Raw genomic sequence first — 25,248 nt, 5'->3', positions numbered from 1 at the left:
CACATTTACTTGTAATTAAGAGGAAGGTGGAAACACACAGAGACTAATGACAAACAGTTATGATTTAATAAAATAACTGCTCCACTTTATCAAATGTGCATATTTCCCTTAATGATTTTAAAACTATCCTTGATAGTTTCTAATATCTTAATAGTATTTCAGTTTAGCAAACAGGAAAGTGATTCATCGATCATATATTTTTCTAAACAAAGTCTGAATTGTCCCCTACTTATTGAACAATTCCAAATGTAATATTTAACATATTTTTCTGATGACTGCAGAAATATTGCAATCTTGAACTGGCGCTGTGACAGCTGGTGTTGGGCTCCAAAGCTTTATCTGTAAGGCAACATTTAAATGTATAAGAAATAAAGGAAGCATTTATTTGTGCTGAATTTATATAGTTTTGCTTTAGTTTTTCACACGAGTGATAAAGAATATTGCATTTTTCATATTTTTGCATTTTTAAAATGCACTTGTAAAAGTTGTACAGTCAGTTCTTTAAAAAGTAAAAAGTCTCTGTAAAGTTTCCATGTCAAATCATTCTCATAATGAGTGGAAGTAAACTATATTTATCTTTTCTTATTATTTAAAACCAAATCCTTGCATTTTGTTTTCTCTCCAGAACATTTTAATTCTGACAATCATCTTGATGAACTTTTTTGTAGTTTAATTCAACAGTAGCACAGCAAAAGGAGTTTGCCTGACTCAAAAGTTGCGTTTCTTTCGAGGGCCTCTTCTGCCACCTGGTGGTCATTCACCAAAGTCAGTTCAGCTCCAGCATCAAAACACAGAGAAAGACAACAAACCTATCAGTTTCAACAATGTCAGTAAATTGTCAGTTTTTATTTTACTGCTTAGTTAAACTTGTGCTGTACAAGGGTTGTAACAAAATAGTGACAGATGACCAAAAAAGACTGCAGACAGTAATAGAAATGATTTGTCTTAGAAAATGACCTGGGGTGATGCTCCGTAGAAAGGTTAGTTGTTTACAGCTACGAAATGACTGCGCATGAGAGCTCATGATATGTAAACAGACGTGTGAATTCACTGGAAGCTCATCAAAGGCAAAACATGGAAAGCACAAAAAATAAAAATAAAATAAAACACACAGCTGTGTCTCACACTGGGAGTCGGAGTTGGAGAACACAGGATGAACGGTCTGGGGCAGATGAAGCAGAAATATTAGTCATCATTAAAGATGGAACGTTTTACCACTGTAGATACCTTCAAAGGATCATTCAGGATTTTTGCTGTGAGAAAAATCTGTGGGCAATTAATACATAAATCCATCGACCTACTATAGATCCCTAAAAGAATTCATTTATTATGAATCCAGATCGAATGGTGCTGGAGGCTAAAGCTAACGGCTAGTCAGAGTGGTGCCAGGATGAACCTTCAGTCCAGTCATAAAGTCTCTATTCTACTTTATAAACCAACTTTATAAATAGTTATAAACCTATAACCATTGTCATGTTTCCACTCAGTTGTTATTTACACAGGACATTGCAGTAGGAGGCAGAGCACCACAAATGGTCTTCCTGTGGCTCTGTGGGCAGAGGAGTTGTCTTGCGTTTGGAAGGTTGTAGGTTTGTTAAAGTACCCTTGTGCAAGGCACCCCAAATGGCCTACTGATATGTGGCTCTAGCGTAAAGTGCTTTGAGTGGAAAAGCACAGTACAAGTTCAGTTCATTTACCATTTGTGAGAAACACTGGAAACTAAGGAGCAACGCCTGAAACAACAGTTCATTTTTTTTGTTATGCAGCCTTTAGGCCGGCTTTACCGTCATGAACTTTTCAACCCCAGGATTTGCTTGCACATAATTTCAGTGAAGTCCACAGGGTGCTAAATTAAAAGGCATCGCAAACAGCAAACACCGACTTGGTTTCGCACATAATTGTGTTAAAATCTTTTCATTTCAGAGCCAAACGGCTTCAAGCAGAAGAGCATGAAAACAACTCCATGGCATTCTGTTTATTTTAGGGATGGACTAATACAGTTACAATGTTTGTGATGTGCGTGTTTATGTTCACATACATGTCTATTCACTAATGCAGCCTTCAACCCAAAAAATATTTATCAAAAGTTGCAAATTAATTTGATTCCTATTTTTTAACCAAATTCATTTAGACCTGAATTTTAACAATTTTAGCGTGTTCCATCATGTATATGTGCTTGATACTGATCTGGTCTCTGTAGTTCAGCTCTCCAAGAAGCCCAGTGGTGATGCAATGCCTCCCACTTCCAGTCTAAATAATTATGGTGGCGCCTGAAAGGGTTTTTTAAATCCTCCATGAATTCCACTTTAGTTTTTCTCTTCTGGATTAACCATGAGTGTCAGCCCAACCAATATAATTTGGATTTACACACCGAATGAAGATGTCAAGAGGATTATCTTCTGCAGATAAGATACTAACTGCTCATATGCTCTTGTCTGAACCTCACCTAAAAAACCGTGAACTGTCCCTTTAACTGAGTTAAAGGGACAATTCTCACACTCCCCCCAAAAAAATACCCAAAGGCCGAAAACAAAAGGTTGCGCTGAAGCCAGATTGCAGAATTATCTCCGGCTCTTCCCCACGTTTCTTTTTGCTCCAGTAGTTTTGTCAGTAATAAGCTTCCATAGAATCCTCAGAGATCTTCCCCTTTTCTAAAAATTAGACAATGTAAACATTGCTCAGCCATGGCAGAGGTTGAAGTCACACATTATAAGCTTGTATGTATATCACACTCTGTATTTTTGCTGCCACATTCAGCACAATGACAGTAAATAGAACATCACAGCTGAAGATCCCATTATTCCGCAGGGAGCAAACAGCAATACAAAGTCGACACAGACTTGCACAGAGGAAAATATACTTCAGTATTTTATGACGGTTTAAAAACTTGAAGTTACTGGTCATGATGTCAGTGGTGTCCAAGAGTTTAGATCAGTTTGCTTAACAGGGCCTGAAATGTCACACCATAAATAATAATAATAATAATAATAATAATAATAATAATAATAATAATAAAATTGTTAACAATAATATTAGAAAACAGCAATTATTGAATAAGCTCAATTAAGGTCACACTTGAAGCAAAAACTGAAACTAAAGAGCCAAAAAATGCCATTTTCAATAAATAAATTCTGAAAATAAGACACGTTTATTTAAATAAATAAATACATGAATAAATAAATAAATGTCTGTACACCAATGAGATGCTGAACGTCTAGAATTAGCCGTCTCCAGGCAAAAACATGCGCAGGGTTTGACCCCTGCCCTGCTTCACGGTGCTCAGTACTCTGCTGCCGGACTCTGGTCTGACTGCGTTAGGGCAGACAGGGGAGCGCCGGTGGACCCGTCCAGAAACCAAGATGGCCGACTCCCGGAGTTACGGGAAACGTTACCGCTTTTCCTTTTTTGCCCTGTAGCAGATAAATTTGAGCATGTCCAATGTTTGGGAGAAGCTTTAGTGATATGGGTTCGTGACCTCGGCTGTGTCTCAGGCCTTTCCGGCTCAGACTCGAACTCTTCAGAACATTTAGGCACCGTATTCAGAACCCACAAGGAATGACTGGTGAGAGTTCGGTGGTCTCAGAGACCCCACTCACCACTACCTTCTGTAAGCACATTTTCCCAGAACCTCTTTATCCACCTGTAGATTATGCTAATGGTATAGTTCAGTTGCAAAGCCATGTTGGGTTTATTCCTTTGTTGTTATTTTCTTTGCTTACAAGATGATTTTATGAACTGTCTAAGATTCGCACCGATCATGGCAAGAAGCCTTTCCAGTTTGGTTCTTAATCAAACTGAAATCACTCAGCAGACTTAAAGGGCCAGTACCATGTGTTTTCCATGTGGTGCCATTTTACAGCACACTCAAGTCACCATGTTAACTTCATTTGTTCTAAAACATGCTGTACATATCAAATATGGCTTAAAAGTAATTTGACTTTGTGATTTAGCGCCTTGAAATTTGGTCTCTGTCTCTTTAAGATTCGCCTGCTGCTTCCGACTCATGCAAATGCAAATGTTTATATTTTTGTGCTATTTTGGCTGAATTTCTGAGTTTGTTGTTCTTTTAGAAAATGACCTTTTTGAGTCGACTCAAAAGGCCAGATAGTGATTAATCAATCACAAATACTTCAATAATCGATTAATTTGATTAATATCTTCTCTGTACCTTTGCTTGTACGAGTGAAACCTTGAATGCTGCTTAAGTTTGAAGTGTAATAGTTTTAGATAGAATCACTCACAGCAGGAAGGAGGGAAGTTTCTTCTCAAACCTTTTTAGTTTATAGTTTGGAAACTTAATCAGTGATGCCCACTTATATCTGATGGCTGTTTAGATGTTTATTACCATTTATTACAGTTCATTCCTTCTGGGCGTTTACTTGGTGTTCAACATTTTGGTTTTTCATTGTTTTGTCAGTGAACGCACCAGCACAGCCACATTCCACTATCGACTTTACTATCATCCCATTTGTAACAGAACCACGTCAGAAACATCCAGGATAGAAATATCTATTGCACAAATTCCATCTCACCTTCGTTTTCCCTATGACTTCAAAGCCTAAAAAAAAAAAGCCTCTGATTGTGGTTCTAGAGCGAGCCGTGGCGTTTCCATGTAAGCCCCGAGTCTCTGCCTGTTGACGAGACGTCCTTCTAATAAACACTGAATTCACCGAGCCTTCGCGTCAGCTGCTGAAGTAATCTGGCTTTGCAAAATGCATCCCCATCCCCCTCCTTTGGTGTTAGAAGAATCAGAGCCACACAAATTCAAATGCTCTATAATAACACTAACATCAGATGTTTTCTGATTAGAAAAAGGTGAGAGAGAAAAAAAAAAACAAGAAAGAAACAACAAAACTATCGAAACTCAAACCTCAAGTTTGGAGGAGGGTGACAAAAAAAACTCCTCGACTGAAAATCCTCTGCTACCTGAATGTGTTTAGTAGCTGCAGTGCAGATGTGGCGAAAAAATTAAAAAATGTCACTGAAAGTCCCGAAGCGGATCGGTTTGCAGCGTCTCTTCAGCCCCATGTCACCGTCACACAAAAACAGAGGAGCCAACAGATGATGGCAAGAACCAAACAAGTCAGATAAGCGTGCAGCTACCCCTCATGTAACCCTCACAAAACAAAAAAAAAACTGATGTAAACAGCTGTTTTAGATCTTCTTTTGACTTCTTTTATGTTTATTTGTCTCAACTGTTTCTTTGTTTTTGGTTTTTGTTTTGTTAGATTTTTTAAATTTTTTTATTTTTTTGGATTTCAGTTAAGACACAGAAATGGGGGAGAGAAAGGGGATCCCAAAGACGGGAAGCTGTGAGTCAGTGACACACACACTTCACACGCAGAAGCAGGGAGAAGAAAAAAAAAGAAGAGATATTAATATGGTCCGTCCTTATTTACTTGGTGGCTTTCTGTCCAGAAACGCAGAGTCTGAAACTGAGCGAGAGAAAAGGAAACCTTGGATCCCTTCTGAGGAAAAATAAAATAAAAGGGGCTACTGGGGGAATATTACAAGAGATGACACGTGTCAGCACTCATGATCTTCAGGAGTTATATTTGCTTTACTTACATACAGTATACGTTTTAGTGTGTTTGCAGTGTATGAGCTTATGAGTTCAAACAGCTAAAAAAAAAATCTTCGTCTCCATCGAACAAAAAGTCTTTAGCCTCCTCTTTCCCTCTTCGTTGCATCTGGGGCGTGCACGCTCTCCCCTCTGCGTCCGCTTCATTTTTTAGAAAAACTCCTTCCAAGTCCACAGAGAAGCTTCCTCCTCCTTCCAAGTCCTCTGTTGATTGTGAAAAAGAAACTTGCTGTCAGACAAGACGTCACACCAAGCTCTTCACGCCAGCATCTTCTCAAACGCAGCTGGGACGCCATGCCTCTGGATGTGGCATGTCCTATCCTGGACCTTCCTGCCTCTCAGTCTGCCTGCCAGCGAGGGAGTCCGTTCAGATGGCTGGGGGGGGACGAAGGGGAACGGGTGAGGAGGAGTGATGCAGGGACAGCTCGGTGTGAAAAGGACGAGGACGGGTTGAGGAGGAAGGTTGACGTACGGCGTCTGTCTGATGAGGGCTGGGCCGTCTTACTCGATGACCATGCAGTGGGGCAGGTGCTGGGCGTAGTACTTGAAGAGCTCGGCCGTGGCTCCTGGACAGTTGGTCAGCTCCAGCTCCTCCAGCTCCTGCAGCTGGATGAGGCCTGACAGCCCGGTGGTGGTCAGCAGGGGGCAGCCTGGAGGCACAGAGGACAACGGTCAGCCCAACTGCAGCCGCCCCTCCCTCACCTGATGCACAACAACAGTCATCCAGCAGCATCAGCTGGTTTACTGCAGCTGAGCAGGGATCGCCACAAATCACCGTGAGAAAAGATCTCAGCATCTGCTGCATAATTTAACAGGTTAGTGTTTGAAAATCATCACAACAGCTTTAGGGTAGATGCTATAAATGAACAACGATTAAAGCTGAAGTGTGTAACTTTTAGAAAAAAAAAACAAGTACATATTTGTTGAAACTGTCACCGTGTTGTAAGAGTACGTCATGAGACAGGTTACGTTTCGCATTTAGACTCCACAGGACTTTTTTGTGGGATTTATAGGGAAACATAAATCAAACCTGCAAGAGACAGCAGACGGAGACTTCTCATCCCAAACAAATGCTGCAGACCAAAATCCTGCACCTGAAAAACACGGAAAGTTTTCTTTATGATTAAAGATTAAAGGCTGAGAGGAAACATGCAGTATGTCTACACACCCCGATTCTTTACTAATGTAATTCCAACCACAAGCTAAAATATGTCATTTCATGACATTTCATCCAATAACGACACAGAGGAACCCATCATAGTAAAGATGCAATTTCTTTTCAAATGGTCTGGACTTTGATTAGGTCATTCTTAATCATTTCATCAATAATTCTCTGAATAATTTAAATTAATGAGCCACAACCACATTTAATTTCCCTCTGGGATTAATACAGTATTTTTGAATTTGATTCATTTCTGACCAGCTAAAGACATCTGCACAGCCTAATTCTGCCACTACCATGCTTCCCTGTGGGGACGCTCCTTTCAGAGTGATGACATCATGCACCAGTTTGTGTTGCTCCGTCATATAAAATTCGAGTGAAACTACATTAAAGTTTGTGGCAGCAAACTTTGGCTGGGGGGGACGAACTTTTCCAAGATGTGTGAATCCATTGTGATGCACTGAGGCAGAAAGTGGCACATAAAGGTCACTGTTTTGACCTAAACTCGACCTTTGTGAATCATTAGCATGAAACTGAAGAAACAAACAAAGACACAGAAGGGTTTGTTTAATAAACTAGAGATCATATGTGGAATAATTCTTGTGAGGAGTTAAAACCACAATCAAAGTTTGATTATGATTTGTTTATTTTCTCTTATGAAAATAAATGCCCATTGGGCAAATTTGTCAGAAAAACATACATGACTGTTTTCATTTTGATAATACTATATGTATAATAAGGTGAAGGTCTGATGAGCTCCTGCTTCCTCCTGCAGTTTTTTCTTTGTGTTCTCGTCATTGATGGGAACATAAATATTGTTTTTTGTCTGTTAGTGTATTACTTTTGCATTACCTGACAGCACCAGCGCAGATAAAGGCTTCTTAGTGAAGACATGGTGGACAGGTAGCCCAGCCCCGTGTCAGTGATTCGCACACACCTGCAGAGAGACACAAGACGTCATCATCACTGCAAGTCAACTGGAAGAGCTTTGCTAGCAGCTTGAGTTTAAATTGATTCATTTTTATTTGTTTATTTGCATTTTTCAATGACTTTTCTTTTAAACAACCATCATGATGTTTTTGACATTAGAGATATTTTCAGTCAGAAGGCTTTATCGGCTTTGGTCCTTCTTGATGATCTGGAAGCTTCAGCTCAAAAAAGCTCAAAAAAGTTGATTTTTAAAGGACACTGGCCCTTTAAAATGTGTAAGGGTTATCAGGTTTTCAGATTTTATGATTTGTATTAGAAAAATATATATCATGCCCCTTTCCAATAATCAAGGGGCATGAATACGTCTGCAGAGTAATGTACAATGTTTCTAATTACATTTTTCTACAATATACCTGAAGATGCCTGGAAAAAAAAAAAAAGAAGTCCCCTAATGACTACAACGTAAACTGATGTCTTCATGTTTGACTTGAGCTCAGGTTTGGACTTAAAAACACAAAAGACCCAAAGCTCCCTGACCTGTCTAGCACCAGCTCCTCCAGTTTGTGCAGATCGCAGGCGATGTACTCCAGGGCCATGTCTGTGATCCGGGGGCACCAGGACAGGTCCAGGCTGCGGAGCTTCCGCAGATTCTCGGCCACCAGCTCCACGCCATCGTCGGTGATCTTGGAGCAGCCTGAGAGGCTCAGGGCGGTCAGGTTGGGCAGGCTGTGCACCATGTTCACCACACCGTGGTTGGTGATCTCCCAGCAGGACTGGAGCCGTAGAGTGTGGGTGGTGTAGCCCTGTGAAACATTTCATTCCAGTTATGTAACTTAATCAGGAGAGAAATGACAAAGCCGGAGCGGGATGATTAGCTTTGTTTTGCCTCTATCCTCCCTAAAGAAGTGAGGGAACAGTAAGGGAACGCAGGCAGTGACGTGTGACGTTCTTGTTTTGGCAGTCTACCTGTTTGGCTGTGAAATAGGCCATGGCCGTGTCAGTGACGTGGTAGGCCTGCAGGCTCAGCTCTGATAGGTTGGGCAGGAGCTGGGAAATAGCAGCGATGGCGTCATCCGCCACATTGATGCAGTCACTGACGCTGAGGGAAGTTAGCCTGGCATTGAGACTGGACCACAGGCCGGCTTCCGTGAAGTCGTTGCAGCCTGACAGCTCCAGGTGCATCAGGCCCTGCATTTGCTCCAACATGACCTGCAAAATAAAGGTCAACACATCGGGCATCACGGCTGAGACACTGACACGCAGCACAGCTGAGCCATGCAAGCAGAAGAATGTCACAAAATGGAAATCTTCAACTCATAACTGTAACTTTAAATGTCATATTCTTTCTATGTACTGACAATGAAGTTGTAAACAGTACAGCCCTTTCTTTCTGGGGTTGAAGTTCATCAGAGGTTTGGCTGCATGTGCATGGCTGTCCAACGTTATTACAGGTCGTCCAGATTGTGTATTTATTTAATCTGTAATCTGTCTGTAAATGACAGGTTACATTATATCATATCATATTATTTAACATATAATCAGTTTCACCATAATCCAGATATCTGAAACCAGTTTATGACTAGACCTATTAGTTAATTAAGATATCTCTAATCATACTTTTACTACACAATATACATTTCTATATATGTAAATACATTCTGACTAGTAGAAATTTTATCAGATTTACCGTTTTTGTGTAAGTTTTCATTTTATTTTCTTTCGCAAAGTTTTTTTTATGCTGAAACAGTTAAAACATTTAAGTCCAACATACAGATTAATCCCTTTTCTTCAGAACAGAAATTAATCACTATTAAAATCTTTTTTTTCAGAAAAACTAAGCTAAAAGAAAAAATAATTTTCTATTATTGAAAATATAATAATAATAATAATAATAATAATAATAATAATAATAATAATAATAATAATAATAATAATAATAATAATGATAATCTTTTTATGTGATTTTGTATTTTTTGACAATATTATTTTCTTATATGGACCTATTTATATCTTTAATAAAGTTGCTGATGTTGATAATGAATTCAAGATATCTACAACAAACACTATCTGAAACACATATTTCATATATCAACAAATAAATGATGACTAGTCATAGAGTGAAGTTGAGATATGTATTTGTTCTGACTTGTCTTCAGCAAACTGCTCCACAAAAAAAGCCACGGAGATGAATTTGATGATCATTAAAGATGATTCTAACTAGCAGTGTCCCACAGAGACACCTAATGGGACAAAGTGTCTCTCACTCAGAGCTGCGGCAAATGGCCGCAGCTATGAGTGACTTCAGTGCAGCACAATTATAAAGCATAAAGTCCATGTAATAAACTTTAGTTTATGTAATTATGTGATAACTAAAGTTTGTTAGTTTGTAGCTGACAAACTTTCCAGACTTCCCCGTTATGACAACGTGGAAAAAGGTTTTTGATATTTTGGCAAATTTGACTGAACATAGAAAACCAATAACTCAATTTTACAAAATATTCAGACCCTTTGCCATGAAACTCAAAACTGAGCCTTTTCCACTGACCTTTCCTGAGTTCTTACATAAAGTCCACCTGTGGTAAATTCTGTTGATTGGACTTGATTTGGAAAGGAACCATCAGAGGTCAAACACCAAGCATGAACTCAAAGGAATTATCTGTACACCTCAGAGACAAGATTATGTTGACAGACTAATCTTGGGTGGGATCCAGAAACATTTCTGCTGCCTTGAAGCAGAGCGCCCAGTGGCCTCCATCATGGTTTGGAACCAGCAGGGCTCAGAGCTGCTGGCCGTCTGAACTGAGCCACTGGGGGAGAAAGGCTTCAGTCAGGAAGGTAACCAAGAAACCGATGGTCACTCTGTCCAAACTGCAGCGTTCCTCTAAGGAGAGAGGAGAACTTTCCAACAGGACAACCATTTCTGCAGAAATCCACCAATCAGATTCAACAAAACCAGAGGCTGGAACTGCTGCCAAAGGTGCATACTAAGCAAAGACTGAATCCTGTGGAGATTATACTTCGACAAAAAGAGTCTTTCCAGTCTTTTTGAGATTATGGGGGGTATTTGTTTGAATTCGGAGGAAAGATATACACTCAATATAATCTGGAATAAGGCAGAACGATGTGGAAAAACAGAAGTGCTGAGAATACTTTCTGGATACACTGCAACTGGGAAATGATGTTGGCCCACACCTAATTCTAGTCCTGATCAGGAACATTCCTCCATATAACCCTCCCTAGACTGACAGGGAGAAGCAGCTGCTTCTGGAGGTCATAATAAACTCTTTAACACACACCTAAAAGCTTCAGACCAACAAACTGTCATTGAGAAAAACTCACTTTCCAATTATTTTTGAACCTTCTATGTTTGGTTAGCAGCACCTGCTGACTGCTTTCCTCTGGGGTCCTATGGGAGCAGTCAGGATGCAACTGCTTTCCCTCAGCATGATGTCATCACTAAAGCTAAATGTAATTTTTACACACTAGTGCATTTGAGATTATCTAACTTCTAAAATGCAGCTTCCAGCTCCACCAGGGAGATACTTTGAGAAAACTTCAAATAATGAATATAAATAATGTACAGAAAATGTTATCTAATGAACCAGGAGTTCAAGCTTTCACCAAAAGAGAAAAAAACACTTGAAAACAGGAATGTCCATATATAGATAACACTGCCAACAATTCCAGCCTTCTCCATGGCAACCACTCACTTATCCTAGAATAGAAACCTAGAACATTACGTATGGAGAGCCATCTGAGGATTATTTCAAAGCATGATGTGCTTTTGTTGCACAGCTAATGAAATCTGACAGTAAAGAGCACAACAATGAAGTGAAAATAAAATTGTTTATGAAAACAAAAATTCATGCTGACTCATTTTAGTGACATTTGCCCTTCTGCTTTGGTAAAGCAAAATAAAATCTGCTGACATGAGCAGGAGTCCTGCTTCACAGGCAGCGCAGCTGAAACTTCGCCTCCAAATCAGTGGTAATAACAGAAATGTAGGGCTCATGTGATTTGAAAGAAGTGTTTTCATAGCTAGAAGTTCACATAGTATCTAACAATACATTCAGTTCACTCTACACGACACAAGAATGAGACCAACATTCTGGAAAAAAACAGAGTCCCTATGCAGGTTTTACAAATCATTACCTGGGATTTTAAATCACCTGCTATCTGATATCAGGCTAGGTTTGTCTAGTCAATATTTTCCCAGATCTAGTTCAAATAATAATCCAAAGCCAAAAAACAATGAAAATGTTTTGCTTTGGGGTTTTGACAAAGGTTTCATAAATCTCCAACAGGGTTTCAAAAATGACAAAAATTAAAAATGAGTGCAAAATTATCCCGTTTCAGACTGATCCATCTATGTACGTTAGATTTTCAATGGGAATGGTCACATTCCATTCAGACTCATTGAAAAGTTCAGAAATATTGTTTTAATTTGGGGAGCTTAGTAACTTTAACATTGTTAAAAAGCAAAAAACAAATCGTCATCCTTCTATGACTTCCTGTCATCTTCTTTATGGTTTTCAGCAGTAGTAACATGTTTATTCATCACATGTGATGATGCATCACATGTGGTCAACAGCTTTCGATCACCTGTGACGTAATGTGAAATACAAATCCATTTCTGTTTTGCAAAAAACATCTATGTGTAAAATAAAATGTGAATTTGTTCAAAATTGGCATCTTTCCATTAATCTCATTTATTTTGGTAATTTCAACATGTGCAATTCTATGACTAATGGAAACAACTTCTGTTGACAAACCTGAGAAACTCAGCATTGATTCTTCAAGGTAGCACCACTGCTATCCAGTGATGCTATCCGTTGCCATCGCTGGATAGCATTTCAGTAGCAAGGCAGACTACATTTTCACAAAGTAATATTTCAACATTTCAATATCTCACACAACAATATTGCATTACACCCAGGCTGGCTCTCTCTGTGGAGCTTTGATCTTTTCTTCTGTATCTCGGTTAATCTGTCCTTTTACTTTCTGCAAACACTAAGTTAGCTTTCAACAAATGTAAAACAAAAATCTATCTGCCAGCTGGAGAAAAGAGCAGAGAGCAGTCAGTATGAGACAGCAGCACAATTTACAAACAGCAGGTCAGATACTGCCAGCAGAAAAAAAAGTAACATTACAGAAAAAGTGATCCAGGATAAAAGAAAAAGTGTGTGTGTGGTCTTGTATTTGCTACATTGTAAGAATCATTTTCCTAACACACAACGTTGTGGGGACCGGCTGTTATTTATGGGGCCCAAAGCCTGGACCTCATAAAACATTCTGTTTATAAGTTAGGGGTCAAGTTTAGGACTGAGGTGTGACTTTAGGTTGGGGTCAGGATTAGTCAATAGAAATTAATGTAATATTAGTGGAATGAATACAAAGATCTTGTGAAGATGGACAGATACTCTGTGTTTGTGTATGTGTGGGTGTGTAATACAGAGAGAGAAAGAGAGAGAGAGATACTGAACATACCTGAGAAGAGTTTCAATATTACTGAAGATCTGAAATAATGATGATGACAATGACGTCATCATTGGAGAACATCAAGAGCAAGCTTACCTCCAAACCAGCGTCTGTGATGGTTGACCTCTTGAGGCTGAGAGAACGAACTCCCTTCTTGGACAGCGGGTAGTTATCGATAAACTCACAGATGTCGAGGTCCGAAACCCCCACTAAGCAGAACGACTGGAAGCCCCGCAGAGCAAAGGCCTGCAGGCTGACAAATTCCTTCTCCCCATTGGGTAATATGTTGTAAAGCTCCTTGGCATGCAAGATGGGCGTCACCCCCTCCCAGAACTTGGGCTGGTACAGCACCTTGCGCCATGTCTTGCATACTTGTGCCAGCACACATTTTTCTGCCGTGGTGAAGTACCAGAGTAGTCGGTTGAGGAGTTTCTCATCCAGGACTAGCTGACGCTCCAGCAGTATGGGTTTGGGCAAAGTGAGGGGGGGAAGCTGACGAAGAGATGGCTTCAGCCCCACCAGAGGCTTCCCTGGCTCCAGGTCAGAGGGCAAGAGAGGTGCTGTGGTATGAGGCATCCCGGGGCTGTCCAAGTGATGCAGATGGTGATGATAGGGAAGAGAGGACGGCGGAGGAGGCAAGATGGAGGGCACAGAGGAGGACTGGCATAGACGGTTCTTAGCAGCAGGCGTCCCCTTGGTGATACTCGCACTGCCCAGACCGTTAGGCTGGCTGGGGGGCAACTTCACCATACCATTGCGAGTCATGCAGGGAGACTTCAGCTCACTCGGGGTGGACATGTTCAACATTGGGAACCTGCAGGAGAACGGGAAATACAGTCAAGCCTTCTGTCTGTAGGCGGTTAATACAAATGATCAAATTCACATAGTTGTGTCTGTCAGAACAGAGTAGGTTACTTTTGCAATGCCATCACTAGGCATGTCAAGATAACAAATGGTACTGTGCCAGAAATTATGGTGGTAAACAATAATATTGTTGTTTTGAGACCATTTTCAAGTAAAATAACAATAATGGCATGATAATGCAGGAACACATTGTGAAATATCAATAAACCTTAAATTCTAATGAACAATTAACACTAGAACTGTAAGGCATTTTAAGTATCCAAAATAAATGAAAAACAAATAAAATGCATCATAAAATCTATGTATACAAAATTGTCCTTCACAAAACGTGTCTGTTGAGACCAAAACACCAGACTGAAAACTTTAGTTGTCCAGTTTTTAGTAAATAGAACTGTGTTACAGTGGTCAAATTTGGCACCATTTTCTCAGAATTTTAGAATTCAGGGTGCCAACATTCATATGTCCATATCATCTTCATTTAGTTTTTTTAATTCCATGTGTTCTGAATCTACACTTTCACAATCTGTAAAACTGAATCTGAAAAACAATGAGTATAGCGGTAATGTTGGAGCATTATTTATTTAGGGATGCAGATTTACCTACTCCATCTAAACACAAGCCAGATATGTAATGTTGGAATTAGTGTACTCGAATTACATTGCACCTCTAAGGAAATTGTATTCACAAATAATTAGATATTTCTTTCCATCCACCAAACCAAAGTATTTCATTCTAACTCATTTTTGAACCTTTTATAGGGAGGATTTTTAAACAAACATTACATTTATACAAGAACATGAGGCAGGAGGTGGTGATCTTCCTGTGAGAAACTCACACTATAAAAGTAACATGAACAGCGTAAATGTGACATGAAAGTGAAAAAGGAAAAAAGAAAGAATATATCAATTGAGGTGCTATCTTATTGACTTTACACTGCCTTTCTTTTCTATCAGGCTCATACTCAGACTCAAAGCACTTTTCTCTTGGGAAGATCGAAGTGGTGCACTGCCTCCTACTTTAATTTCCTGTGAAAATATTTGTTAACTTAGATGAAAATAACTGCGGTACAAAAAGGCAGACAGTTTAAAAGCTGATAAAATGGACTTCACATAATTGACCATGAGAATTTTTTTTTAGATTAGAGGCAATTTAAGAGATTGCAATCCCTGGGGATTGCAAACCTTAGAGGTACCAAGTCCCTCTAAGATACCTCTAAGGTAAAACATTAGCTACAGCCTTTGGGACCAGCTAGCAAGAATTGAGGCTAAATGACAACAAGAGAGTTTCCACCTGCAGGTACAATAACTGCCTTTAACAGAACCTCATGTCAACAATCCTGAACTATTGGTATCTCTGCATACATTATAAACTCAGCTGTGTGTTTACAAAGCTCATAGCAGCATCTTGATTTGTCTTGGTCTAACTAGATAAACATCCTTCTATGTACCTGCTTATACTCTGCTCTGTTCTATTCTAGCGCTGAACATTGACTTATTGCTCAGTTTTGATGAAACCAGCAATGTTGCCTGGCAGCAAAAAGGTCCTGGGTTCAAATCCTGGCCTGGGATTTTTCTGCATGTGTCTGTGGGTGTGTGAGTGTGTGTGTTCTCCCAGTACGTGTGTGTCACAGCCAATCCTGGTCTATGTTTCATTTTTGTCTTTGTCTGCTATTTGTATTATTTTCTTGGTTCATTAGTGTCACTCAGCCACAGTGTTATTATCTGAAACAGGGAGCAGCCGCCTTTTCAATTCAAAGAGACGTTTTTGCTCTCAAGGTTACAAATTCAAATTTATCTAGAGTTGCAAAGAAATAAATGAAATGTTATTCTAAAAGCTAAAAAAAATAAATTAAAATGTATTTCTATTTTCAGATTTTTAGAACACAATGAAGCATCTGACTTTAACAAAGGAAGAAAAAAATGTGAACAAGGCAGAAATATGTCGAAAAAAAAAGAAGATATTGTAGCGAAAAAACAATGTGAAATTCTTTCTAAAAGCCTTGTACTGCTGGTGCCCTTCTGTTGTTACTAATCAATGAAGATATTCCATAAAACATATAGAAGAACATTTCCTATTGCTTTTATAATCAAAAACATTTCATTTTTGGTTTTTAAGAGCTGCATGTTGCTCTTTGGGCTGTGCTGCTCTCTGACACTCTGTATGATGACAGCCAGTAAACCACCAAAATCCACATTCAAGCAGGACTGTCAGCATCACTTTAGCTTGCGCAACTTTAGCAAATCTAGCACTTACTGTGTGCATTTTGAATTCAGACCAACACATGACCTCAGGGAGCAGGACGTTGACATTACGGATGTGCAAACCAATGTATCTGCAGCAACTATTTGGTTCTTTCATTATTAAAATTATGTCAAAAGTGGCAATATCATGTTTTTTCCAGACACAGAGAGCCATTTTACAGCATTATCTATCAACTGTGTTACCTTCAGTTGTTATACAAATGCTATACATATCAAATATGACTTAAAAGAATTTAATGTCTTGAAATTGTGAAGCAGAAGCTCGGAAATCTGGAAACCTAGAAGCCGAGGTTAAGTCCACCCAGGTGTTTTGCACAGCTGAATGGTTGCCATGGGAGATTAAAGGATTTCTCAAAACATGCATTAAAGAATCACAGCAACATTTCAGGTGTGTCTTTAATGAGGCAATAACATAATGTGATATAAAGCTCCAGAAAGTCAGATTTACATAACACTGCCTCTTCAAGATAGTAAAAACTCAGTTTTTGATATAGAAAATATTACAATTTGTTGAAACTATAAAACAAATAGTGATTAATTTTGAATGTGCACATAGAGAAACTCACAGGGACATCAGTCATCAACACTGATCAAGTCAACAGTGAAAACGCAAGATGCATCATGAAGGCGAGAGTTTGAGTCCAGTGAAAGATTAACATCCTATAAATTTGTGGCTGTTACATGACAGAAGCACTTCTGCAAGGTACCGTTAACATAATTATTGAAGAAATGAGGGGGGCGGGACGGGGGCAAGCTGTCTGTCCTCGGTTCCAATAAGAAACATTTGTTGTTTGACTGGAAACCAGACAGCAAACAAAGGAGTCAAACGGTTGAAACAATCATCGGCTTGCTGCTGAATGCAAAGCCTGTCTTTTGTCTCACAGCTTTCAGCGGAGGTGGACAAAGGATCCGAGTGAAAAGACAACATAGTGTAAATGAATGCTGGCCTCATCTAGCCTGTTCTCTATGACCTCATGGTATCTGTAGCTCATAGGCTCACACTGCTCCGTTACATAACCTGCTGACTATGGACCTTCTCTCTCACACACACGCTCACACCAATAACCCAACTGCTTCATATAAGTAAACAGAAAGGGTTATCACAACTCATTTTCACAATCCAGCATCATTTACCGTTTTATCACTCAGAATAATTCCAGTGTTCCTCCTCTGCAGCTACTGCTGAGTGGCTCCGCATCCACTGTAGCATAAACAAGCCTCATCCATTACATAATACAGCAGCTAGAACCGCTACAGCAAGCACCATGAAACACTACTGCAAACACACACCGCTCCCGTCAACTTCAGGGTGAGTCCACAAGAGACCGGAGGGCGACAACATGCTACAGGCTGATTCATTTCAATTCTTTTTTTTTTTTTCTTCTTTTTGCAGGATGCACATTTACGGCAAGAATTTTTATTGCCCCTCTTATTGTGTTATGTCAGGGGCCTGTTTCAGAGTGGGAGGCAGGAGCAAACAAAGCATCTGTGGCCTCGACTGGCAGGTTGCTGCCAGCAGAACGGAAGAAAGAAATGACATAAAAAATACTCAGATGAGAAGAGATTTTCATTGAAGAGCAAAATATACTGAACTGACAGCTTTAGGTGTAGATAGACATTTAATGTTTGCATACAAATTATTTATAGGCAAAATAAAGAATGAGTCTTGGTGTTAATAAGGAAGTCACAGTTCTCCTCTGCCTCCGTCTCTGAGTATCTCTACCAACCTCCTCAGTCACACCCACCCTCTGCATGCACTGCAGTGAAAAAGTATTTTCACCCTCCTGGTTCTGTGACCGCCGGCTAACACATGACAGCAGCTGCGGCTGCTGGCTTTCAAACGCCATACGAACTCTAAGGAAAATACTTGATACCTTTTTAATATCGCAGCATCATTTATTACAGGAGGAGAGTTCATTCTCAAGAACAGAAAAAAAGGAGAAAATATGATCAATTTAAGGCAAAACCAGTAAGTATGGGACACTTCAGTTCTCATTTTGAAAAAAATAAATAAAAGTTGACAACAGAAATTGTATCAATATATTAATTGAAAGTGGTCTTATTATTATTATCTATGGCAAAAAGAGAGAGGTTCTGTGACTGAGTCAGTGCTCATCAGGTCCGACCTTAAAAGTTTGAAGAGCTTAAAATAATTCTATGTTTGTTTGTCTCTCAATGTCAGCTCCATGATGGTGGTCAGTTCTGCCTGACCCACCCTGAGTGGGTCAAAGGTCACGTGTGTTTGAACATCTGTCTCAATCTCATCAGCTGTCAGATACCAATACAAAGTCACCATGTTCCTGCCCCTGATGTAGAGAGATGGAAATTGGTCAGGATGTATCTGTTTTGATTATTTATTTATTTACTAAGGTTATTTTTGTCCAGATCAAAGATAGCCAACATTAAAGTTGGACAAAACAGCTCAAACAGAAGACATATGGAACTTTTCCAGGTTTTCCAGGTTGTCTGTATAAAAAAAGTGCAAATGAAAACATTGGGTTTTTTAAACTGCTTCTGAGATTGGAGTTAGCTCTCCAATCATCACTGCTCCCAATGAAATTATTGTACTTACATCTCTGCTGGGTTTTTGCATGCTTTTTTAATATATTGGCAACAATATATGAAACAGTGCCTCTGTTTTTTAAGGCACAAATAAAAATTTTGACTCGATGCAAAAATGCTGAACCATTTTTTGCGTTGTTCAATTTATCACAATACTTTCTGGGACAATTTATTGTCCAAAACACTTGGACAATGAACTGTCCAACTGTTTTGGACAGTTTAGTGTCCAAAACAATAAACAATGGATCTTTTTTTTTTTTACGGTAATTTCAACCAATACAAAAAGGCTAAGGTTTTTATATTCCCTGCTACAGCATGATTCTCCCACCACCATATTTCGACATTCATAGTGTTTTCAGAGTGATGAGATATTGCTGATAGCATTAGCATATAGGCAAATAGGTTCACTTTTTTTCTTGCCTGACCGGCATAATTTTTTATTTGTAAAATATTGTGTATATAATCTGTCGTTTTTAATCTGAATGGGTCTCTTTAAACTCATGTAGGCCATGTGAGCCCAGCAAAAAAAGCAGTTCACCACTTTGCTCCGTTAAACTTTCTGTGTCAAAGAAGAAACATCCAAACAATGACATGTTCATCAATCAGAAAATGGTAGTAAAGTCATTTCTGTTTTGCAGAAAGACAAAAAATATTGGCAAATGGAAAACATTCAAGACAGCTATTGGTTCTTCCATCACCAAATGTCAGTGATAACAAAGGGAATTAAAACAGGAACTCCATCACAGACACTGCATTCCTCAAACAGCGTGGTAATTATTGAAGTTCATGACAATACAATTTGGAAGACTTGCAACATGAACATCTAGTTTTCCAAAACCATCTCCTTAAAGACTGACTGCAATCTGGAGTCAACCACATGGACATGCCACATACTTTCTGGAGAAAAGTTTCATGGTGAGATGAGACAAAGACTCAGCTGTTTGGCTGTAATTACTAGGAGGGTTCTCGAAGGACTTAACCAGTCGATCAATCAGTTACACCTACACAATGTCTGTAACCAAAGTGGCTAATAAAATAAAGGTGTAAAAGGAAACAAAAAAAAGCTGATTAAAATTGGGATAAAATCTGAACTACTATTATGTCTCAGTGAAAGATGAAATTTTTTCAGGTTTGAAAATCTACCGTTTCTGAAATTCAAGAGGTCTTTTTAAAAGTGTGTCTGAATGAAAAAAAATAGATTTTTTATTTTAAAAGGCCAAGTTTGGTAATAAACTGAAGATCTAGTGGAAGCTGACTCTAGAATCAAGATGAGTCCACCGAAAAATGTTTGTACTCCGTCCGTTGGAATTATTAGTAAATATTAAATGTCTGACCTCAAGGACCTGGTAGAGAAACACACTCTAGTGGCGAGATGAGTGAGAGCAGGGCTTTGAGTACAAACGCAAAAAGTTCAAAATGTATTTTAAAGCAGACAGGAAGCTGATGTAGTGAAGACAAAAACTCAGGTGTAATGTTCAAAAGGAAAGCTGCTGCGTTCTGAACATGGAGGCGACTCAGGGATGACTGGGGCCCCAGACCTACAGAGCGCTGCACCAGTTCAGTCAGGAACTGAGAAACTATATGAACAACCTTCTCCAATCCAGGTTACAACAGATTTAAAAAAGGCTTCTCCTCGGTTAGAAGGCAGACCGAACAACATGCATTTTTTGTTGTTGTTGTTGTTAAATTCTAAATCTTTGTCCAATGTGACCTCTGGGAAGAACCAAAACATGTTTGCTCCTAGTGTTATAAATTCATTGCACAAAGTGGATGGACTAATAAAAACAACAATTTTCATCAACTTCCTTCAACCAACTTAAACATTGGGTTATGCCATCTACATATGAAGGAGCTGTGATGAAGAACGAAGGCTAACAATGACTTCAGCACTTTGGAAGAGTTGCGGACGATGCTTGTAAGTCAGATTCAAGCCAGGAAAGCAAGCGCTTCATAAGAAGCGTAATCTGTCTGAAGCCTGGCAAAAAGTCCAAGTACATAACAGAGAACATCAGGGTGGTTTTCTTCCAATGCACTGTAGAATTTTATGGATATTATCAATCAGCTGGAAGGGCTTTCTGATGTTCCTCTCCACCGCAAACAGGTGGTGGAGAGGAAAGCTAAGACTTAGAAAACAGTAAAATAAGACACATTTCATAAGCTCCATTGTGAAATACATCACCATCCCAAAATGCTTTGGGTTTATTTCAAATGCAGTGAGCAAACTGCATTTGAAAAGAAAAGCAGAAAAGAAAGGGGCTGGGGGAGAGGGAGAGAGGTGGGGTGCAAAAGTTTAAAGGGAAGGAAGAAAATAAGAGGAAAAGAGATAAAGGAGGATAAAGAAAAGATAACACTCTTAGACGTCTGCTTCTACACCTACAGAAAGAGAGGAAACAGCTCAGACCCCCCATCAGACTCCAATCCTCAATCCCTGAACGTCCCTCCATACCCCGGGAGGTATGGCCCTTTGCTAGCAGGGCCAGCAAAAAAATACTATCACATTCTTTCTGATTACAGTTTATTTTTCCCAATAATGTGTGTTGGATGTGTGAGTTATCATCCACTCATTATTTGACATGTGTTGGACCAGGTCTTAAAGGGAAACCCAGTCATTTTGATCTCCAAAGCGAGTGACCCTCTCCATCACAGTCTGTTAGATTCCATCAGGTTCTCAAACACAGGAGGGTTACGTAGCCCCTTCATTAGCTTCCAGGATTTTCTCCCAGTGGACATTCTGGGAAATCAAAGAGAACCACTAGGCATCCCAATCAGATGTCCAAAGCACATCGATTGAATCCTTTTGATGCAAAAGACCACCAAGTCCATAATGCACTCTTCATGCGTTCCATAAGGTCGAATCCGGCAGCTCATTTCAGCTGCTGCATCATCCTGAGGGCTACCTTGTGCAGAACCTCGGCTCCTGGTGGGCCTGCCATAGTAAACTGCTTTCATGGGAATTGGTCAAGCTAAAAGAGATCTTGATGACAGACATAAATGATGGGAAAATCTTGTTCAGTTCAGGAGAATCCTTGAAGACCAATGTCGGTGGGTAGAGGGATCCTGAAGCACCCGAGTTAGTCTAAAAGTTGATTATAATAATTATTTTCATTTTTTGATAAATATATTTCTTTTTTTTATTTGTGCTTTTTTGTCTTATCTTCCTTGATGTTTTCTGAGGCTCAGAGAAACACTGCCCAAGTTTTTAAAAAAATCTTGTTTTACACCCTCAATCAATGTTTTACATTTTCATTGTGGTTTTAATTCGCTTAAATTAGATTTCATAAAAAGTAACTTTGCGTAGTAAAGAGTAGATAAGTACTAATTTACTGATAACTGAGCGGTCAGTCATCTGTCATAGGAAGTCGATTCTCCTCAACTATTCCATAACGCTTAAGTTCTTTGTTTGGAAATATGTGAGGATCCTTAGGGCCAGTATTTTAAATCAACCTTTTTGAGCTTTACATTACATTATAATGTTATTCCCTTGTAAAAAATTATACCCAGTGTTGCCTTGATTCTGTCATGCATGTTTTAGAAATCTTTTAATCTCCCACACAACCGTTCAGCTGTGATGGACTCTAGTGCTGCCTTCAACGATGAAGGAGGAAGCTGGAGTTTCCAAGCTTTCATGCTCACAGAGCCGCCCCGCCACATTATTCCCACACTCGGCTCCTTCAGACTAGCCAGCAGCAATCAGCAAACACCTGGTGGAAGTGTAGCAGCTACTTCTCAGTGAAATGTTGGTAAAAATCAGCATTAAAGGGTTAATAGATTGATGTTGTGATGACTTCCAGAAGATGGAGGCTTGGAAAGGAAAGGAGTTTTTAAAGAGATTTGGCCAAATTTCTTTAAAGATCTTATTGGCTCAAGCTACCTTTACTTGAAAGCGGTAAGATAGAAAAGTATAATGAGAAAGAATGAAGTCAGGTGGCAAAGATCACCAAGCCAGGACTGAAACCTGTGATGTCTGCATGGAGAACTAAGGCCTCCATAGGAGGGTCGTCTTTGCCCCGGCAGCACCACAGGGCCCCACAAATGCCCATTTTAAAGGCTGTAAATAAGTCAATTCTTTTCTAATCTTATTAAATATATCCAACACAACTCAAGGTAACTTGAGTGTGCTATAAAATGATTCAATGTGGCTTGTAAACACATTATTCTGCCCCTTTAAAAATAATTAGATTTCTTATTAGATATTAGCATACTAAAAGGCTGTCTACACAGATAAAAGTCCAGCTAAATAGTCTAAATGATTCACATCGTTTTAGACTTTCAACGTTATACAATAAAGAGGAGAATTCAGAAACAACAAAATTTCATCTAGTAGCAATGTTTACTTTCGAGCTATAATTACATTATTCTACCTTTCTTTTTCTCGTACTGGTTAGTAACCAGTTCTTAGAACAATGAAAGTCAGGGGAACTTTAGAAAGACTACAAGAAAAGTGGAGAAAGTCTTTTGGAGACTCTTCTGAACGGCTGTAGGTTCTGAGACAAATATTCTGCGTAACAACTGGTAACTGTGTCAGATCTGGAACAGGCCAGGAGGATTCTCAAAGGATGAACAACCCAGGAACCAACAAGGCTCAAGCTCAACCTGCAAAGTGTTGGGACACTGTCCACAATGCCACGAGTTCACAGGCATGAGCTTTGAAAGTCCATCTGAAATGTGTTATTTAACCTATCCAGAAGGGGACACTTTAAAGACATTATGATAATCAGTCTTACAGTATGGACCAAGCGTGCTTGAATTGGTCCAGGTGTTCTCTTTTTGGAAACCAAAATATTCTCCCTAATTAGGACTGTAAGAGGGAACCATCAGAATATCAAGAAGCTTCACACCAATGAAGAGTGAGTTCACTTCTGACCAGCAAGAGCTTCTGTGAGAACAAAACAAAACACAACATGTTAGTGTTGAGGAACAACTGAAGCCCCGCCTGTCACCACACGCTCATGCTGATTGCTTGGTTCTAATGCTAATCAGCTCCAGTCCCTTTAAAACTCTACAGGTTTAAACGTGAAAACTTCCCAGGAGGAGGAGAGGAAGCAGGTCCTGCAAGAGCAGCGAGACCTGCAGAGCATCGACTCTGAGAATCACTGTGGAATAAAAACATGGATGAATGAGAAGGTGGTCGAGGAAAGGGTCGCGTCACCGGCAGACGCTGACGTCATTGTGTTTGTTAATGATACGCAGCTCGATGCGGGTGACTAGCAGTCAGTCAGTCAGAAACCCGGAGGCCCGGGCCGCGGACACAAAGAGGCGGAACAGCCAGTCCCTGTCCCCGCTGGAAGCGGCCCCGCTCCTCTGCAGGCCCCTCCGCTCCGCCAGGGCGCAGGAGCTGCAGGGTGGATGCTGCTGCCATCACCCACCACCATCCATCACAAACCTCCCCCCCCCCACTCCCAGAGACACACACACATAACCACACACACACACACACACACACACACACACACACACACACACACACACACACACACACACACACACACACACACACACACACACACACAAGTAAACGTTTCGCACCGGACACATCCTTCCTCCTATACGGCCTTTCGGTTCCGAGCATCCCTGTGAGAATATACCTTTCAGATGAGAATTCACTCGGGCATTAATCCATGATCGGCTCGCTGCTTCCGGCCGCTTAATCACGTTTTTCCTCCCAAAAATGCTGCGACGCAGAAAAAAGGCCGAGGGAGATGATTCTGAGGGAGTCAGAGAGAGCCAGGGATGCGCCTCCCGATCCCATAAGAAGCACGACGGTCCACAAAGCGCGGGGAGCGGCAGAAGATCCACAGCCTGCCGGCCTGGAGGGAGCCCTCGGTGCGCGGCAGGAGAGGCGCTGTGCGGCGTTTTCAGTCGGTTAGTCCTCCATAACAGAGCGGCCCGTTCTGTGACACACACTCAGAGCGCAGAGCCGAGCAGCGCTGTCTCATTTGAACAGATAGAGGAGGGGAGGGCGACGGTAGAGGCGCTGTGCAGATCCGCTGCTTCTTATGCAACCTCAGCAGCAGCAGCAGCAGCATCTTCTGCTGGGGAGAAAATTCTGTTCAAATGGTGGATTTACCTGGATTAATGTCTCAGTGAGCCTCTCAAGCTGTTACATTGCAGGCTTACATTGACTTTTACTACGGAGGTCATAATCACGAAAAAACAAACAAACAGAATAAATAAATAAATAAATAAATAAATAAATAAATAAATAAATAAATAAATAAATAAATAAATAAATAAATAAATAAATGGCTTCAACAATGTACTCAACAAATGGGGAAAAAGAAAAACACACCAGAATTATTATTTTTTTGTTGGTTCCATCTGGCATAAGCCTGTATTTATTTGTCTCAGATTTATGAAATTTGCTTTTTAATTTGAATCGTATTTGTTTTCCTTCTTTCCACTCGTGTATT

The 25,248-nt window shown here is 39.9% G+C and overlaps 1 protein-coding gene across 1 annotated transcript; it reads right to left on the bottom strand.

The window, feature by feature from the left end:
- Nucleotides 1-827: 827 nt before the first annotated feature.
- Nucleotides 828-24,794, bottom strand: fbxl16 (F-box and leucine-rich repeat protein 16). Its single transcript, XM_055035351.1, has 7 exons — nt 24,424-24,794; nt 13,248-13,965; nt 8,640-8,882; nt 8,211-8,476; nt 7,596-7,680; nt 6,612-6,675; nt 828-6,231 (listed from the first exon to the last, which is right to left on the bottom strand). Exons 2-7 carry the CDS (start codon nt 13,956-13,958, stop codon nt 6,083-6,085), a joined length of 1,518 nt encoding a protein of 505 aa, XP_054891326.1. The 5' UTR covers nt 13,959-13,965; nt 24,424-24,794; the 3' UTR covers nt 828-6,082.
- Between the last annotated feature and the right edge of the window lie 454 nt (nt 24,795-25,248).

This window comes from Poeciliopsis prolifica, unplaced genomic scaffold (genome assembly GCF_027474105.1).
Source record: "Poeciliopsis prolifica strain line A6 unplaced genomic scaffold, Auburn_PproV2 SCAFFOLD010, whole genome shotgun sequence".
Classification (NCBI taxonomy): domain Eukaryota; kingdom Metazoa; phylum Chordata; class Actinopteri; order Cyprinodontiformes; family Poeciliidae; genus Poeciliopsis; species Poeciliopsis prolifica.
Note: the sequence above shows the minus strand (reverse complement) of the source record. Positions and strands in the feature narration are given on the sequence as shown.

Excerpts from the sequence above, each read along its gene's own strand:
- fbxl16 (XM_055035351.1), bottom strand. The coding sequence starts at position 13,958 with ATGTTGAACATGTCCACCCCGAGTGAGCTGAAGTCTCCCTGCATGACT. Across the intron at positions 8,477-8,639 it reads CCTATTTCACAGCCAAACAG|GGCTACACCACCCACACTCT; the intron begins GTAGACTGCCAA and ends AATGTTTCACAG. Across the intron at positions 7,681-8,210 it reads GAGGAGCTGGTGCTAGACAG|GTGTGTGCGAATCACTGACA; the intron begins GTCAGGGAGCTT and ends GTCTCTCTGCAG.